The sequence below is a fragment of the Tamandua tetradactyla genome, chromosome 3, assembly GCF_023851605.1.
Source record: "Tamandua tetradactyla isolate mTamTet1 chromosome 3, mTamTet1.pri, whole genome shotgun sequence".
NCBI lineage: Eukaryota > Metazoa > Chordata > Mammalia > Pilosa > Myrmecophagidae > Tamandua > Tamandua tetradactyla.
Window position 1 is genome coordinate 19,145,711 of NC_135329.1, and position 20,530 is coordinate 19,166,240.

The window sequence follows — 20,530 nt, forward strand, 5'->3', positions numbered from 1 at the left end:
AAGACAAAGCTCCAGGGTAGCGTGCACCTGTGAGTGTGCCTTAGAGGGCCTGCCCTAGTGGCTCTGCCTGACTTTCCAGCTCATCTCCCACCTCCTTCCCATGCCTGCTATTTGCACTCCAGGCTTCTTGTGACAGTGCTTCAGGTTTGCCAACATAATGAGTTGGCTTTTTGTTTTGTTTTTCAGTATCTTTGCTTATGCTGTTATCTTTCCTTGGAATGCCCTCTCTGATTTTGAGGTCTTGGCAAACCTCCACTGAGTCTTCAGGTCTGGTGAGACATCTTCTATCAGACTGTCCACAGCCTCCACCAAGTGGAGACTACCTCCTTTCTATCCCCTTATACCTTGTACAGACTCCATTAGGGAGTTTTCATATGACTTATGAATGTATTGTTTACCCATCTGCCTTCCTCTCTAGAATGTGAGTTCCTAAAGCACAGTGATTTCATTATGTCAATCTTTATATCCTATATAGAACACAATCCACTGTAAGTAATAACCATAAAAAATCAATAATGATAAAAGTTAACCATGTCACTTAAATATGAATCCATGAGAGGCAGGCAGGTCACGTAGTGAGAGAATAGCTCAGCCCACTGAAGCTCTGGAATCACCATATGCCTTCATTTTCATGCCTTATTGCCAAATAACCAGTAGCCTTTGTGAATGGTAGTTCTGTAAAAAAAAAAAAAAAAAAAAAAGATGGTCCTAAAAAGAAGGTAGACTGCTAGTATTGAGGAATTGAGGCTGTACAGTCAAGTGAGTAAGGTTCTTAGAAATTTCTAATAATTTAAGAACCAAAGGTTAGATTTATCTTCTTAGATCTATGACATGGAGAGATGTACTAATTGGAAATAAGAAAAAGTGATTCATGAATTGCTTTATCAAGCGAAAGAAACTTTTAGTGGAAGCTGAAATGGTGGTAAACTTGAGTAAGGGCATGTCCCGAAGCTGTTATAAACTGATGAACTGTGGTGCAGGAGTCAGGAAAGAATGTCCAGACATTGCCATGACCCAGAAACTGGTGAAAAAACCTTAAAGTTATTGTTTTGTTTTTGTTTTTTTCACATGGGCGGGCACCGGGAAACGAACCCGGGTCCTCAGGCATGGCAGGCAAGCACTCTTACCTGCTGAGCCACCGTGGCCCGCCCAAAGTTATTGTTTTTTTAATAGGGGGAATTATTTATTCTAGAGTATCCGATCATTTGGGGAGTCATGATATTCTTGGATGCCTCTTTGAAAAATGTCAGATATTCACTGTATTACTTACAAAAATAGAGGGGGCCACAGATGGCACTGTAATGCTGTTTCATTTGTCTCACACGATCTGCAATGAGATATTCCCTTTAAATAGAATTTTGGAGATCACTAAATCACCAACATAGTAAAAACTTACTATTTAGGAGTAAAATCTTCCTCAAGTATTTGCCTGTTTCTCTTCTTGGAAAGAGTAAGATGAATGTAAAATATCCCTTTGCCTTGGATGTATGCTCTGAGAGTGAGGCCTTCAGAGGCAGTTAAGTGGGCTGACTATTTTTTCCCTCAATGTATGTGGTCCCAGACATTTAAAGGTATTAATAAAATAATGTTCTGTCTCCTCCCTTGCTGTCAGCAGGTCACCTGTCACTGTTTATCGTTGGTAGCTTCTCTGCCTCTTACAAATTTTCTTTCCCCATATTTTCCTCCTTTTGAAAATCTTTTTTCTTTATTCGTTAAAATTTTCCCTTTTAAAAATTTACTACTTTCAATATTATAGACTAGGACTTCAGATAACTGTTATTTAACAGCTGTTAAAATTGTGTATGTGGGTGCACAGGTGGTTTGGTGGTAGAATGCTCGCCTTCCATGCTGGGGACCTGGGTTCGATTCCCAGACCACGCACCCAAACAAAACAAAACAAAGCAAAAATTGTGTATGAAAGAGAAGAAAAGCTCTAAGGTAGACGTGAGGATGAGGATTTATCTGCAGGTAACTGAGCTGAGTACAGTAGTTTTTACTATAGACTTTATGTGGTTCATTCTGACTTCTCAGAAGCGTTTTCCCAGGTTCCGGATACTTTTCTATGTTCCGAATTGTAAATGTTTCATATGAAAAGTGACCTGTAGCCCACAAGTGAGCACTTAAAGAGTATGAGTTCCAGTTGATCATGAAGTTAAGTGAGCACAGGCCAGTGCAACATCTCTGGGTCTCAGTTTGCTCATCCGAAAAGTGAAAAGGTTTTAATAGATAGGATTTCCAGGGTCCTCTCATGTTCTCATGTGCCAAGAAAGTATCTCAGAAAATAAGAGTTTAGAAGCAGTAAGACTCAGGCATCTAGAAGATTGAACAGTCACTTTGAGTTGAGAATGTCCTGGGAACCTTCCAGGTGGAAGAGGTTCAGCTTTAGAAGATTGATGAAAAGGGGAAAAGCATTAGATACTGGTGGGGAAGTAGTGTGTGAGAAAGTAAGACAATTTCAGGGGAGAACAATTGTATGTGCTCAGTATAAACCAGCTGGACTGGGTCCCCGGTTTCACATAAGGCAGGGGCAAACCATACATTTAGAATGGAAAATTGGGGCCAGATTTTGGAGGGTCCTGAAAGGCGGCCCATACTAATATGGTAGTGCTGCTTTGTTCTGTAGGCGGTGGGAAGAGCTGGTTAAGACTTTGGAGTTAGGGGAATAGCAGCATTCGAGTGGTACTGTAGGAAGGGCAAGAGCCAAAGGACATGTGCAGGATGGGTTGGGCCCCAGAGGCTGGTCGTGAGTTGGCAGATGATTGCAGTCTCCAGCCAGGAGACCTGGACTCCATGTAGGAAGATAGGAAAAGCAGGGATGGATGTGGAGACACTGCTGGCTCCTAAGAATGAAGTTGCTGATTTGCAGGCAGGAGGTTGGAGGAGAAGTTCAACAGGACAACACTGATCACAACCTGTGTACACTCGTGTTAAGTGAGGGTAAGAGGTGTGAAGAGTTGGCACTTTCCTCACCCATCAGCATTGTGATTGCCAAGGTCCTCAGTTGCAGATGGATGGAGGTGGCTGCCTGTTCCTGGCTAGTCCATGCCTACTGAGGGAATAGACGTTTGCAGCAGACTGTAGAGCTATATCTTATATGCCTGGAGGTACTCCCACCTAGCTTGAGGGTTCTAAGGCCTGGCCCCCTCAAGTCAGATGAGTAGGGCATTGGGTTGGGTTACTTGCCCAAGGAGCTGGGGCACTAAACTCAAAGTGAATTTGTACCAATGGATGGAAGGAAGGGAAAAAGAGGTACCAGTCATGGGGTTTAAGCAAAGATCTAAGCTAGTTCTAAAGTTCTCATTTTGACCTTTAATTCACGTAGCACATAAAAATGATTCTCTCCTATAAAATATTATAAGGAAGGTGTTTGTGTGGCTGATTTTCTTTGGACTTGCCATTGTGCACTCCAGCTTTAATGCCTGAAAAACCACTCCTGCCTCAGGATGTTTCTGTTCCCTTTCCTCTCAGTATCTTTGTATTTCCAGCACAAATTTCCAGGAAGCCAAAGGATCTTTTTAGGTGTTTTTCTTTATGGTAAAAGAAGACAAACCGAGAGTGCAAGAGTGTGTGTGTGTGTACTGGTGGGTGTGGATGGATGCATGGCTGGGTGTGTGTTTGGGTGGGCGTTGATTGCAAGAGAGTTTTAAATAACTTATTTAAAATAAATGAGATGAAGAAGCTCTAAAATCAGATTAAAAAGACAATTAAAATAATTAGTGTATGGAGAAACCTACTGAAAAGTTGATGTAACAACTCTTTCAAGGCATGTGGAAGCCAAAGAGAAAACAGCTAGAACTGTAACGTGTGAGGTTCATCCAGGTATGATGACCTTTCTGATAGTGAGAATTGCTGCCCCTGAAAACACCTGACAGAGGCCAAGGCGTGATGCTACGTGTCGCAGCAGTTTGGTGATGTATGCGCCAAAGGGTGGCTGTTATGATAATTAGAAGAATGTCTATAGTCTCTAGTTTTTCTTTTAAATAAATAGATGCCCATTTCTTTAGATGGGTTTAAGTATATTTCTTCCCATACTTTCAGCATCTGTGGAATTTAGATTCCACAGATTCTTAATGATTCTTAATGAAAGTTAGTTAGAAAAAAAAATGATGCCATTGGAAAAAAAAACAATCTCCCAGCCCATGTACATTTTCCAGTTGTGCAGATGTGCTCCCTGCTATTGAATGTGACTCCTTTCCCACTCAGCCTGACCTCAGTAGGACCCTGGTATACCAGTTGCTGCAGAGAACCTGAGAGGATGAAGAATCTGTTTCCTCAATGGGTGCTAATTGCCTGGAAGAATTTACGGACTTTGAAGGGAGCTACTTATCCTTTTCAAAGTAGTTCTTTGAGCTTCCTAAGAAATGAAGCTTCCTCTTTCTTCCATGACAAGCCCTTGCAGGAACTCTGCATTCTTTCCCTCCATAAGCTCAGCAAAACTTCCCACAGCTTCCCTGGGAGACAAGGTGTTTGGGAGCAGTCGAGCAGAATGCCTTCTTGCCCAAGGAATCAGGAAGACTTGAGAAGAGAACCAAGTCCTCGTCGAAACCTGGTCCCGAAATGGCTCCCGCTCACTGCCAGTGGATTGTGTGTATTGAATGTTCAGCCAGGCCAGAAGGATACCAGTGAGAAATGAGGCTACTTTGCAAACTTCTGTGTACCAAACTCCTCCCTGCAGTACCTCTGGGAGGTTCAACCTTTGAGCAGGTTTAAAGTGGTTGCAGGACCAGGGCTGTATAAAAAGCTTCTTTAAGGCAAAGATTAGAGAAGAGAACTTGCCTGTCTGTGAAGGGGATGTGTTCTCACAAAAGAAAAGAAGAGGAAGACTGAGAAAGAAAAGAGAGATGGTTTGTGAAAGACCTTGAAAATCGTAACTGATGATGTGAAGACCAGAGGTGCAGTCTCAGCTGATGTGAGTATTAAGAAGGAGAAAGACACATGGACTAGAAGACAAGGTGTAAGTCAAAGATAAAACATGAAGGAGTTTTGGAGCTCATCTGGTGATTTGTTGAATTTTACAGGATTTTTTTTCCCTGACAGATGATTTATTGTTGCAGTAGTACCAGACCAGTAATATTGGGAAGGAAATGGAGCTTTGGTATCAGGGACATTGTTTGCTCATGAGAGGGAAATTCTGTCAGGTCTGACCCTAGATTTGAAGTCTCCTCTTGAGAGAGAAGCTAAGATGCTGAGTTTACATCTTCACGTGACGACTCCGTGGAGTTTTAGTAGAAGGATGACATTGGGCTGCACCTTTTGATAGGTCTGTAAATAGTCTTCTCTCCTGCTTCTCAGTATGCCCCATTGTAACTGACTGACAGAAGACGGAGTAATGAATGATGAGAGCTAATATTTACCAAGAGGGCACTAGGTACAATGCACTGTTCTAACCTCTTTAGGTATTTTAATCCTCACAGTAACCCATGAGGAAAGCGAAAGCACAGAAAGGTTAAGTGACTTCCCAAAGAAAACATGTGGGTCCCGGATTTGAACCCCAGGCAGTCTGACTTGGGAGTCTCTGCCCTGAAGCACTGAGCTATGCTGCTTCTTTAAATGTTCGATGCTCTAACACTCATGGAATCTTCTAGAAGGCCACATAACCCGTGTGACTGGCCCTGAGCCATGGCCAGATCCAGGTGTCCAGCATCACTATGGTCAGTTCCTCTGAAATGGCTATATGTTCTAAGAGATCATTTAAACACTTTTAAAAATGAAATATAGTTATAATCATCAAATTATATTGCAGAAATTTTGAATAATAGTATAAAAGCAAAAATACCCATAATCCTACTCTACCCCACCACCAGTCTTATTTTGGCATATTTCCTTATAGTTATCTTATGCCTTTATATAGTATAAATACAGTTTTGTATCCAACATTGAAAGCTTTTTCCATGTTTTTATGAAGCCTTCATAACTGTGATTTTTAAGTTGGTATTTTGATTTCTTCTGGGATTTTTAATTAGAAGCGTTTTGAGTTTTCTAATAATTGTTAGATGTAGTGTCTAATTTTAGTTTTCTTTTTTAAAAAAGAGACATTTTGTGCTGGATCTAACCTATAAAAAAAATCACTCGGTAGCCAAAATTAATCCTTAAAAACTGTCTTTCCTTGTGTTTCTGTTAACAGGGATCTATCGAACCGAAAAGGATAAAGGCACTTTGTATGAGCTCACATTCAAAGGGGAACATAAACATGAATTCAGACGCCTTGTCTTATTTCGACCATTTGGCCCTATCATGAAAGTCAAGAAAGAAAAGCTCAACATGGCCAACACACTTATCAACGTAATCGTGCCATTGGCAAAGAGGGTGGACAAGTTCCGGCAGTTCATGCAGAATTTCAGGTTGGTTGCTTTGTACTTTTATCTTTCCTCGCAGTGGTGTGTGTCAGAATGCAGATAGCAGTTCCCGTCATCACTTTCCTTTCCCCCCGCCAAGTATAAAGGCCCCTTTCTCTTGGTGTTCAAATCTGTTTTCTTCATATGAAGATTATCCTTTTATTTGCCATTCCCTCAAGCAGTTAGAAACATCCTGGATAAGCATATTTACCTTCAGAGGTAGGGAAGGACTAGCTTTAATCTGATGTATAGAGATGACCTAATACCATTGGTGGTCAGTTCTTTCTAGTGTTTAGGCTCAAGGTTGGGTCCAGCAGAAGCCATGCTGTTGCATCAGCAGGGTGGTCCGTCCCCCCACCTCTCAAAGTTGGGCAGCACCCCAAGTCTGTAGGAGCAGGGAGGGGATGACTTCATTTGCTGCCCTGCTCCAGCAGCCACTGCCACTGATTGAATCAGAATCCATTCTTTATTCTCATTTCTGTCTCCTTGGAGGTAAACCTAGAATCACATGGAGAAGTTTCCAAGCACTCATTTTTGTAAGCTGCTCGAAAGAGAAAGACTAAATGAGCTTTTGTCTTCAGATGCAGCAAAGTAGTTTCTACATGGCTTTCTTTAAGTTCTTTATTTTGAAATACTGAATCTTGTCGCTGTGGTGGCTACAGTCACCCATTGGCTGAGGTTAGCATCTAACTTTGTTAGGCAGCTTATTTTAAAGATAGAAAGTCATATCTGTATAATTATATATCTTGGAAGATCAAACTGACTTATCTTTTTATAATGAAATTTACATTATGAAAATCCAGGAATGCTCTATCAAGGGTGTGGTTGATAACTTTTAAAATTCTGGTTAATGAACACCCTCTTTTTTTTTTTTTTCTTTTCACATGTGAAAGGTAATCCTTTACTAAGTAAATATCATCATGGAATGGTCTTAGAAGAAATTTGAGGTCATCTGGTCTAACCCCCTCTATAATATCCCTGACGTAATAGCCCTACCGTACCCTAGGCTATGGGTATTACAGATAACTGATGAAATCCATTTCCTTTTAAACTAAGTATTTGAAGAAGGTTGTCACAGTTCCCCTTGTCCTTTCTTTTCCAAGCTCAGCAACTCTCATTTTCATCAGACCTTTCTTGATTAGCTAGTGTTGTTCCTTTCGCCATGATATAATCCAGAATAAGTGTGGGCTCATCTGCTTATCTGTTCCCAGCTTGTGGAACTCCCTTCAGGTATGATCACTTAACTATCACAGTGTCCGTCTGGCTGCAGTACTGAAGTGAGTGTTCATGTAGCTCAGGCATCTTCTGGCCATCCTCTTTCTGTGCTTCTCCTATCTTCAGAATAGTAGAATGTCAGGAGGAGACTTGCATCCTGAGAACTACTGAAACCATGGTTAGCACTAGGTATTAAGTCAAATCCTTATGCTCAGAGACTGGGTGTGCCCATTTCTAGGACCGATTTTCTAGCAAATTCCTTCGGCTAGGAAGCTGCCTATAGCATGGCAGATTAAAGGCCCTGAGATTTGACTTGGCACACAGGCCAGTCTTTGAATGCTTGAGGCTTGATGAGATAGTGCTTTTCATCCTCAGTTCGAGGACTCAGGCTGCCTGGAATGACTGGATTTTCTTGGCTGTATATCACCAGCTGTTGTCTTGGTGTCCTGAGGATTGCAAGTAATCGACAACAGAAATAAAACTAGAAGGGAAGCATTGTTGAGGAAAGTGAAATTATAACATCCTACAAGTGTCCAAAATTGAGATGGTGAAATGAAATGTAATTGTAGTTTATGTTTAAAAACCAAAATCCTAGGGCGTTTTTTTTCTTCTTGACTTTTGCTATTCAGCTGTCTGTTGTTGCATGCAGGTAGAAGAGCATTTAAGGGGCAAGGGAAGAGTAAAACCTGCTACTTGGGCAGGATATTTTGAGAGCCTCTTGTATATACCAGGCACTCTACCCAGATGCTGTGGAGAAAAGGACAATTCAAGATGCAGTGTCTGCCTTCACAGAGAGCAGGATCTAGTAGGGGCGAAGCTGCTGCAGCAGAGATGTGTATGTAAGGGGCAGTGGGACACAGAGAGACTTAAGATGTCACTTAAGCAAAAGGTGAACTTTTGTTTTGTCGTCAAAGAGTTTCTGAGTATGTTGAGGTCTGCAGAAAAAAATGGGTTGAGACAGAACATTCAAACCTAAATGCAAGAACTAAGGTAGCATTTAAAATCAGTCAGCAAAGAATGGATATGCAAAACGCATTGTATTAGGAAAACTAACTGATACTAGCAGAAAAAACTTAATTCTTATTTCACACCAGAAACTAAAGTAAATTCTGGTTGATTACATATTTAAATATAATTAATACCACCATAAAATCATTGGGATAATATATAAGGGAATATATAAGGGATATAATTGATTAATAGTTGATATTTATTAAATGTGGTGGTAATTAATACCACCAAAAAATTTTTTTCTTTTTTTTGGGTACATGGTCCGGGAATGGAACCCGGGTCTCCCGCATGAAAGGTGAGCATTCTACCACTGAACCACCTGTGCACCCCTGAATTGATATTTCTTTTGGTCTCCCATATCTTAGAGCAGCTAGAAGTAAAAACCTAAAATGGTGGAATTGTAACCCATACCAAACTCTGCAGTCTGTTCTACAACTAATTGTTATGCTGAGCTTTGAAATGTATTGCTTTTTTGTATATATGTTATTTTTTACAAAAGAGAAAAAAAAGTTGATTGTGATGATAAAAAGCTATTTATTCCTTCTAGCCTTTTATATTCTGAAGGAGCCAGAAGGAAAAATCTGAGATGATGGTATGGTAGCCCGTGACAAACTCTGGGATCTGTCCTGTAACTACTTGTTGAAGAGCGCTTTGAAAACTATTGCTTTTTTCTTTCTTTGCTATGTCTATACATTATATTATGCAATCTAAAAAGTTAAAAAAAAAACACTCTGTTTCAATAAATGGGCCTGGGAGGACTGGATATCAACAGCCAAAAGAATGAAAAAGGACCCTTACCTAACACCCAATACAAAAATTAACCCAAAATGGATCAAACTCCTAAATATAAGAACTAGTACCATGAAACCCTAGAAGAAAATGTAGGGGAACATCTTCAGGACCTAGTAGTAATAGGGGGTAGCTTCCTAAACTTTACGCCCTGTATTAGTTAGGGTTCTCTAGAGAAACAGGATCAACAGAGAACACTCGCAAATATAAAATTTATAAAAGTGTCTCACGTGACCGCAGGAATGCAGAGTCCAAAATCTGCAGGGTAGGCTGTGAAGCTGACGACTCCTATGGAGGATCTGGACGAACTCCACAGGAGAGGCTCACCAGCCGAAGCAGAAAGAGAGCCTGTCTCTTCTGAATCCTCCTTAAAAGGCTTCCCGTGATTAGATTAAGCATCACTCATTGCAGAAGATACTTCCCTTTGGCTGATTACAAATGGAATCAGCTGTGGATGCAGCCGACATGATCATGATCTAATTCTAAGAAATGTCATTATTGCAACATACAGGCCAGCACTTGCCCAACCAGACAAACAGGTACCACCACTTGGCCAAGTTGACACATGAACCTGACCATGACACACCCAAAGCACAAGCAACAAAAGAAGAAACAGATAAATGGGAACGCCTTAAAATCAAATGCTTTTGTGCCTCAAAAGACTTTGTCAAAAAGGTGAAGAGGCAGCCAACTCAATGGGAGAAAATATGTGAAAATCATATACCAGACAAAGGTTCGATATCCTGTATACATAAAAATCACTCTAGATCCCACCTCCCACAATTAGCTGTTTTTAATATTAGGGTGAATGCCATTCCAGGCACCTTACTTTGTATATATGCAGATATTAGATTAGATTGATAGCTAAGAATAATTTAATAAAGCATGAGATACATTATGCATTCTACTTTTAATTAAATAATTAAATGCTACCTTAGTTAAATTTTAGAAGAGAAATTGAAATATAAGAGAAGGAATTGCTGAATTTTTAGAAAATATTTCCTCACTAGTTCCTAAAGACCCCCCTAAAATTAAAACATGATTTTGTAAAACAAAAGAGATGGACTTGTTATGTATTTTTTACTGTATACTTTAATCTTAGAATTGTAGGATTAATAAGTGGAAAATGCATAATTATATTTCTCTCTCCTATGCCCATTTTTCAATTTTTGTTAGCTGTGTATTATTTTTATCTTGTCAGAGTTTATACCGTTTACATTCTGCTTTGTAACCACAGTTGATATAGTTTAAGTTCTAAATTTAAGTGAATTTGGTCCATTCATCAGCAGTCCCCTCACCATGGAGTCTCCATTCCTGAGTCCTTGGTTGACTAGATTTCATGGTCAAGAGATGTGTTCAAGAAGGGTCGTAAGTGTTGTGTTCCCTGAATTCTTGCATGCTTGAGAATGGAATGTCTAGTAATTATCTTTATAGTCTGAGGATAGTTTGGCTGGGCCTAAAATTTGGCACATATTTGGTTTCCTCGGGAGCTTGTAGGCGTTCTCCTGGCGTTCTGTGAGACTGAGATGTTAGGACAACTTTATTTCATCTCTTCTGAAAATGACTTACTTCCACCCGAATGCCTGAAGAAGACCTTTTTTAGTCTTGATCTTAATCAGGGCCTGTCTCAGTGTCTGCTGTTCTCTATCAGTTTTCACTGGAATGCAGTTTCATTTTCTGTTTTGTGGATTCCTTTCTTCTTTCATTACAGGAAGATTTTGTTTTGGTATTCTGAGTACGTCTCTGCTTCATTTGTTGGACTTTCCTCTTCAGGGACATAGGTGTATTATTTCACAGGCCTCCATCTATTAGCTGTTCTCTAGTTTTTAATGCCATGGTCTTTGATCTGCTTTCACTTACGCCTTTCCTCTATGTCAGTAATTTGTCTTCACATATATCTATTTTTTACCTTGCTATTTCTAACTCATTACTTAGGTAATTGTGTTGCTTTGGCTGTCAGTTTATTTTTCGGAGCGCACAATGCGTTCTTGATCTTATTTTGTTATTCTTTAAATCATTTCCTCTTTGATGTTTTTTTTTTCAATTTAATTCCAGGTGTTTTTTTTTTTTAAGAAGGTGTGGAATACTTGCACAGAATTTTGCTCTGAGTTAACATTTTCTTTCAGACTGGTTTTTTTGTTTGCTTTTTGTATACCATTCTTTCTTTATTTTTCTCTTTCTTTTTTTCTTTAATAGTAGTGTTACTCTTGGAATGTTGATTTTTTTTTCTGTCTTACTTCTGCATCGTGTACAGAGGCCTCCCCAGACTCTCTATTAGTTCCGACAGCGTATGGTGAATTCTCCTTCACTACTGCTCGTCTTGACTGAGAGTTGCTTGTGTCCCACCCACACTGTATTTTGAGGATATAGTATTTATTGTTCACTTTTTTTTGTAGCCTGAGAGAATGCCTGGAGGAGAGGAGGAACTCCGCTGGGCCCATCTTTCCATTTATTGTGGCTCTCCCGAGCCTGTATTTGTTTTGTGCCACAACCACTCCACATGGCTGTGGGTGGATCCTTTTCCTGAGGATTTGGTGTCAGGATGGGCCCTCAGTTAACAGCTGAGGCCTGGAACATCAGAGAAGATGAACCGCAGTGGTTTGCTTCTCTTACCCTCTTCCTCAGATCTTCCATTCCTATAAGTTACAAAAAGGGAAGATGGCTCTTTCTCCCCCGGACCGCCGCGCGGCGCACGCGCCCCGCAGCAGCCGAGCCGCCCGACCTCCCTACCCCCTCTCTTTCTCCCCCGGACCGCCGCGCGGCGCACGCGCCCCGCAGCAGCCGAGCCGCCCGACCTCCCTACCCCCTCTCTTTCTCCCCCGGACCGCCGCGCGGCGCACGCGCCCCGCAGCAGCCGAGCCGCCCGACCTCCCTACCCCCTCTCTTTCTCCCCCGGACCGCCGCGCGGCGCACGCGCCCCGCAGCAGCCGAGCCGCCCGACCTCCCTACCCCCTCTCTTTCTCCCCCGGACCGCCGCGCGGCGCACGCGCCCCGCAGCAGCCGAGCCGCCCGACCTCCCTACCCCCTCTCTTTCTCCCCCGGACCGCCGCGCGGCGCACGCGCCCCGCAGCAGCCGAGCCGCCCGACCTCCCTACCCCCCTCCTCCCCCTCCTGCTCCAGCTGCTCTCCAACCAACACGGTGCCCTCTTCCCCCGCCTTCACCGTGCTCCTCCGCTACCAACCTCGACAGCCTTGCCGCCCTCACCTTTCATCCTCCAGAACAACTACTGGGGGAGTGGAGATAATACAGAGCAGCTCCCGGAGCCACGAGGGAGATCAAAGGGACAGCGTACCCCATCCTGGAACGGCTGACTATCTGGGAGAACCAGCTCCGGTGAGATCACCAAGGGGCACGGGCTTTCCTGGGTGGGACAGCAAGCGACCGGAGTCCCTCCCTTCCACCTTCCCAGGCCAGCTGGTAGAATTGGACAGGCGGTCCCCTTAGGCCGCGGCGGCTGGTGCCCCCACCACACGAGGCCCCCCGGAACAACTGAGATAGTTGGGTCGGAAATCCCCAGACTGCGGAGAACAGTGACCGGGGGATCCCTTCCAAACACGTGACTCCCCCGTCGGCTGGGAGCAGTGCACTCTCCCGGGCTGCGACAGCTGGCGCCCTCCCGCCACGCTTGGTGCCCCGGGCCGACTAGCTAATTTGGCCGGACGCTCTCCTGTGCTGCGACAGCCGGCGACCCTCCCCGCGTTTGGAACCCCGGGCCGGCTGGCATTCTTCCAAGACGCTTCGGTTGCCGAACCTCCCCTACGGCGAGAGTTTTCCAGAGTTGAGGGACCCACAGCAACTTTCGCTGGTGGAACCCACAGACAGGCGTGTGCCACGTGCGCCACCTACTGGGCAGAATAGGAAGAACAGAACCCAGAGACTGCGCAGAAAAATCTTTCAACCTGTGGGGTCGAACACCCGGGGAAATCTGACTAAATGCCCAGACGCCAGCAGAAGATAACGGATCACGCTCAGAAAATTGAACATATGGCCCAGTCAAACGAAGAAACCAATAGTTCAAATGAGATACAGGAGCTGAAACAACTAATGCTGAATATACGAACAGAAATGGAAAACCTCTTCAAAAACGAAATCGATAAATTGAGGGAGGACATGAAGAAGACATGGGCTGAACATAAAGAAGAAATAGAAAAACTGAAAAAACAAATCACAGAACTTATGGAAGTGAAAGATAAAGTAGAAAAGATGGAAAAAACAATGGATACCTACAATGACAGATTTAAAGAAACAGAAGATAGAATTAGTGATTTGGAGGATGAAACATCTGAACTCCAAAAAGAAACAGAAACTATCCGGAAAAGAATGGAAAAATTTGAACAAGGTATCAGGGAACTCAAGGACAATGTGAACCGTACAAATATACGTGTAGTGGGTATCCCAGAAGGAGAAGAGAAGGGAAAAGGAGGAGAAAAACTAATGGAAGAAATTATCACTGAAAATTTCCCAACTCTTATGAAAGACCTAAAATTACAGATCCAAGAAGTGCAGCGCACCCCAAAGAGATTAGACACAAATAGGCGTTCCCCAAGACACTTACTAGTTAGAATGTCAGAGGTCAAAGAGAAAGAGAGGATCTTGAAGGCAGCGAGAGAAAAACAATTCGTCACATACAAGGGAAACCCAATAAGACTATGTGTAGATTTCTCAGCAGAAACCATGGAAGCTAGAAGACAGTGGGATGATATATTTAAGTTACTAAAAGAGAAAAACTGCCAGCCAAGACTCCTATATCCAGCAAAATTGTCCTTCAAAAATGAGGGAGAAATTAAAACATTCTCAGACAAAAAGTCACTAAGAGAATTTGTGACCAAGAGACCAGCTTTGCAAGAAATACTAAAGGAAGCACTAGAGTCAGATACAAAAAGACAGAAGAGAGAGACATGGAGAAAAGTGTAGAAAGAAGGAAAGACAGATATGATATATATAATACAAAAGGCAAAATGGTAGAGGAAAATATTATCCAAACAGTAATAACTCTAAATGTCAATGGACTGAATTCCCCAATTAAAAGACATAGACTGGCAGAATGGATTAAAAAACAGGATCCTTCTATATGCTGTCTACAGGAAACACATCTTAGACCCAAAGATAAATATAGGTTGAAAGTGAAAGGTTGGGAAAAGATATTTCATGCAAACAACAACCATAAAAGAGCAGGAGTGGCTATACTAATATCCAACAAATTAGACTTCAAATGTAAAACAGTTAAAAGAGACAAAGAAGGACACTATATACTAATAAAAGGAACAATTAAACAAGAAGACATAACAATCATAAATATTTACGCACCGAACCAGAATGCCCCAAAATACGTGAGGAATACACTGCAAACACTGAAAAGGGAAATAGACACATATACCATAATAGTTGGAGACTTCAATTCACCACTCTCATCAATGGACAGAACATCTACACAGAGGATCAATAAAGAAATAGAGAACCTGAATATTACTATAAATGAACTTGACTTAACAGACATTTATAGGACATTACATCCCACAACAGCAGGATACACCTTTTTTTCAAGTGCTCATGGATCATTCTCAAAGATAGACCATATGCTGGGTCACAAAGCAAGTCTTAACAAATTTAAAAAGATTGAAATCATACACAACACTTTCTCGGATCATAAAGGAATGAAGTTGGAAATCAATAATAGGCGGAGTGCCAGAAAATTCATAAATACATGGAGGCTCAACAACACACTCTTAAACAACAAGTGGGTCAAAGAAGAAATTGCAAGAGAAATTAGTAAATACCTAGAGGCAAATGAAAATGAAGACACAACATATCAAAACTTATGGGACGCAGCAAAGGCAGTGCTAAGAGGGAAATTTATTGCCCTAAATGCCTTTATCAGAAAAGAAGAAAAGGCAAAAATGCAGGAATTAACTGTCCACTTGGAAGAACTGGAGAAAGAACAGCAAACTAATCCCAAAGCAAGCAAAAGGAAAGAAATAACAAAGATTAGAGCAGAAATAAATGAAATTGAAAACATGAAAACAATAGAGAAAATCAATAAGACCAGAAGTTGGTTCTATGAGAAAATCAACAAGATTGATGGGCCCTTAGCAAGATTGACAAAAAGAAGAAGAGAGAGGATGCAAATAAATAAGATTAGAAATGAAAGAGGAGACATAACTACTGACCTCACAGAAATAAAGGAGGTAATAACAGGATACTATGAACAACTTTACGGTAATAAATACAACAATTTAGAAGAAATGGACAGGTTCCTGGAAAGACAGGAACAACCAACTTTGACTCAAGAAGAAATAGACGACCTCAACAAACCAATCACAAGTAAAGAGATTGAATTAGTTATTCAAAACCTCCCTAAAAAGAAAAGTCCAGGACCAGACGGCTTCACATGTGAATTCTATCAAACATTCCAGAAAGAATTAGTACCTACTCTCCTCAAACTCTTCAACATAATCGAAGTGGAGGGAAAACTACCTAATTCATTCTATGAAGCCAACATCACCCTCATACCAAAACCAGGCAAAGATATTACAAAAAAAGAAAACTACAGACCAATCTCTCTAATGAATACAGATGCAAAAATCCTCAATAAAATTCTAGCAAATCGTATCCAACAACACATTAAAAGAATTATACATCATGACCAAGTAGGATTCATCCCAGGTATGCAAGGATGGTTCAACATAAGAAAATCAATTAATGTAATACACCATATCAACAAATCAAAGCAGAAAAATCACATGATCATCTCAATTGATGCAGAGAAGGCATTTGACAAGATTCAACATCCTTTCCTGCTGAAAACACTTCAAAAGATAGGAATACAAGGGAACTTCCTTAAAATGATAGAGGGAATATATGAAAAACCCACAGCTAATATCATCCTCAATGGGGAAAAATTGAAAACTTTCCCCCTAAGATCAGGAACAAGACAAGGATGTCCACTATCACCACTATTATTCAACATTGTGTTGGAAGTTCTAGCCAGAGCAATTAGGCAAGAAAAAGAAATACAAGGCATCAAAATTGGAAAGGAAGAAGTAAAACTATCACTGTTTGCAGACGATATGATACTATATGTAGAAAACCCAGAAAAATCCACAACAAAATTACTAGAGCTAATAAATGAGTACAGCAAAGTAGCAGGCTACAAGATCAACATTCAAAAATCTGTAGCTTTTCTATACACTAGTAATGAACAAGCTGAGGTAGAAATCAAGAAACGAATCCCATTTACAATCGCAACTAAAAGAATAAAATACCTAGGAATAAATTTAACCAAAGAGACAAAAAACCTATATAAAGAAAACTACAAAAAACTGTTAAAAGAAATCACAGAAGACCTAAATAGATGGAAGGGCGTACCGTGTTCATGGATTGGAAGACTAAATATAGTTAAGATGTCAATCCTACCTAAATTGATTTACAGATTCAATGCAATACCAATCAAAATCCCAACAACATATTTTTCAGAAATAGAAAAACCAATAAGCAAATTTATCTGGAAGGGCAGGGTACCCCGAATTGCTAAAAACATCTTGAGGAAAAAAAACGAAGCTGGAGGTCTCGCGCTGCCTGACTTTAAGGCATATTATGAAGCCACAGTGGTCAAAACAGCATGGTATTGGCATAAAGATAGATATATCGACCAATGGAATCGAATAGAGTGCTCAGATATAGACCCTCTCATCTATGGACATTTGATCTTTGATAAGGCAGTCAAGCCAACTCACCTGGGACAGAACAGTCTCTTCAATAAATGGTGCCTAGAGAACTGGATATCCATATGCAAAAGAATGAAAGAAGACCCATCTCTCACACCCTATACAAAAGTTAACTCAAAATGGATCAAAGATCTAAACATTAGGTCTAAGACCATAAAACAGTTAGAGGAAAATGTTGGGAGATATCTTATGGATCTTACAACTGGAGGTGGTTTTATGGACCTTAAACCTAAAGCAAGAACACTGAAGAAGGAAATAAATAAATGGGAGCTTCTCAAAATTAAACACTTTTGTGCATCACAGAACTTCATCAAGAAAGTAGAAAGACAGCCTACACAATGGGAGACAATATTTGGAAATGACATATCAGATAAGGGTCTAGTATCCAGAATTTATAAAGAGATTATTCAACTCAACAACAAAAAGACAGCCAACCCAATTACAAAATGGGAAAAAGACTTAAACAGACACCTACCAGAAGAAGAAATACGGATGGCCAAGAGGCACATGAAGAGATGCTCAATGTCCCTGGCCATTAGAGAAATGCAAATCAAAACCACAATGAGATATCATCTCACACCCACCAGAATGGCCATTATCAACAAAACAGAAAATGACAAGTGCTGGAGAGGATGCGGAGAAAGAGGCACACTTATTCACTGTTGGTGGGAATGTCAAAGGGTGCAACCACTGTGGAAGGCAGTTTGGCGGTTCCTCAAAAAGCTGAATATAGAATTGCCATACGACCCAGCAATACCATTGCTAGGTATCTACTCAAAGGACTTAAGGGCAAAGACACAAACGGACATTTGCACACCAATGTTTATAGCAGCGTTATTTACAATTGCAAGGAGATGGAAACAGCCAAAATCTCCATCAACAGAAGAGTGGCTAAACAAACTGTGGTATATACATACGATGGAATATTATGCAGCTTTAAGACAAGATAAACTTGTGAACCATGTAATAACATGGATGGACCTAGAGAATATTATGCTGAGTGAATCCAGCCAAAAACTAAAGGACAAATACTGTATGGTCCCACTGTTGTGAACGGACATTCGAGAATAAACTTGAAATATGTCATTGGTAACAGAGTTCAGCAGGAGTTAGAAACAGGGTAAGACAATGGGTAATTGAAGCTGAAGGGATACAGATTGTGCAACAGGACTAGATACAAAAACTCAAAAATGGACAGCACAATAATACCTAATTGTAAAGTAATCATGTTAAAATACTGAATGAAGCTGCATCTGAGCTATAGGGTTTTTTTTTGTTTTTGTTTGCTTGTTGGTTTGGTTGTTGTTGTTGTTTTTTACTATTACTACTACTTTTATTTCTTTTCTTTATATTAACATTTTATAGCTTTTTCTGTTGTGTTGCTAGTTCCTCTAAACTGATGCAAATGTACTAAGAAACAATGATCATGCATCTATGTGATGATGTTAAGAATTACTGAGTGCATATGTAGAATGGTATGATTTCTAAATGTTGTGTTAATTTCTTTTTTTTCTTTCCGTTAATAAAAAAAAAATAAAATAAAATAAAAAAAAAAAAAAAAAAAAAAAAAGGGAAGATGGTTCGATGAGGCAGTAGTGGTGGGGTCGGGGCAGGAGCTACATGTAAGATACATCCTCAAGGGGGCTGACATATGGGATTGTAAATAAAATAAATGCATCTTTGATTCTGCCAAATCCACCTTTTTTGCAGGGATTCTTTCAAACTGTGCAGATGGGATCGTTCTGCCTGCCTTCTCTGCTTTTCCAAATGTGAAGAGACCAAAATATTCTGCTGCAGCTGTTCCTTCTCCCTGTGCTTCTGAAACCGGAGGTGGGAGACGGGGGGTTCCTGTGGGCATCCACAGCTGTCCCCCGGGCTGCCTCCTCTCCTCCGCAGTCTGCTGCTTACTTGTTGCCTCCCTCTCTCACTCTCACTTCTGGAGCCACTTCCTGGAGCTGGGAGCCACACAGAGCTAAAATAAAATCCCCTGTTTCTTTCCTCGGCCTCTGCATTGGGAGCTTTATGGCAGTAGATTGTGTCCCTTTCATTGATCATTGGAAAGATTTTTGCTGCTTCTCACTATCATTAGTTGAGGGAAATGTATTTAAAGCATGAATCCTCCCAGTGCCCCTCCTTTAAAATGTAAACTTGGCCCAGATACCATTTGATTGAGGACAGTTTTCCAAGTCATTTCGTGTGTCTGGGCTTTAGCGTCTTCGTCTGTAAAGTAAATGCAGTGGCCCAAATGGGTTCCCTTATCATTCTAAAACTGGTGTTACAGGTAGTTTCAGGTTTTCACCCCAAATTCCCAATTTGCTCTTCATTCATCTAGAAAAGACCCAGAAAGTAAAGGCAGAGAACATACATGTCTTGCTGGACAGAAGGAATAGACGTGGAAACTCGAATTTCCAAGAGAGCACAGGCCCAGTCCTGAGAGATAAAGCAGCTCCTGACCCTGCAGAGAAGGGCTCACCTAGGGGTGACAGCCAGGCATGGGGTGCAGTATGCAGGGAGCCAGAGAGCAAGCTGTCCTGCTTCAGAACTGTGCCTGGGAATGGCCCTGGTGACAGTATCAATTCCAGGTACCATGGACCACATGGACTAAGAAATTGCTTATCGTGATTATTTCATTCTCCTTCTCTATTATAATCATCTCCACTAATCTTAAGAATGACATATTAAAAATGCAAGTTTAATAAAACCACTTTTGTAAAGATAAATGAACCAGGACTCAGCAACCCTATGGAAAGAGGAATAGGTTTATCAGGGAGCTGGGAGCAAGGGAAACAGCCACAATTGATCAAAAAAGCCAGGTCTGAACGTGGATAAAAGGAAAGGACCAAGGCTAGCGTTTGAACAAAAGAAACCTACCTTCCGGTGTCAGGTGGGATACGTCTTTTCCCAGCGCTGGATCCTAAGGGCCTTTATATAAAAGACAACAAACACCGAATGGATGCTTTGGGATTTGCCCAAAAAAAATGCCATGAAGCTAAAGTTTCAGTATTTTGCTCTCCCTAAGTAGGGATGAGAACCTGCTGTCCCCCTCGGTCCCCCCCAGCCAGGGGGGACCCCTCTGTCCTCCGTGCTGTCCCGCTGCCTGGGGCCTGCATGCTCCGGGACTCCCTTTTTGTTCACGGAAGCCTGAGGGCCTCTTACTCCAGCAGCTTCTTCCTCCTTTGCTGCTGTCGCCTCCTGGCTCGTTTGTGGGTGCCTCACCCGTGTCATTGCCTCTCCTGGGGACACCCCCCTCGCCGCCCTTGGGTGGGTGCGGACTTCATGGCGAGGGGGTGTTCCCTGTCCTGTGGCACCGGGAGAACTCAGCTCCTACTTTTATGTTTCCCCTTTGCCCGATAATGTGTTCGTTTAAACCTGCGTGCTCGTCTTGTTTTCCTTTTTCATTTATTTTGAATCACCTCATTTTGCCTGTGAAACTATTCAAACAAATTTAGCTGCTT

General features: G+C 41.4%; 1 protein-coding gene across 1 annotated transcript in view; it reads left to right on the top strand.

Annotated features, from left to right (window-relative positions):
• CSGALNACT1 (chondroitin sulfate N-acetylgalactosaminyltransferase 1) overlaps nucleotides 1-20,530 on the top strand; it is a 91,746-nt gene that overhangs the window by 29,923 nt on the left and 41,293 nt on the right. The window contains exon 2 of the mRNA XM_077152657.1: nucleotides 6,125-6,341. Within this exon, the coding sequence (XP_077008772.1) occupies nucleotides 6,125-6,341 (217 nt within the window). The remainder of the gene's footprint in view (nucleotides 1-6,124; nucleotides 6,342-20,530) is intronic.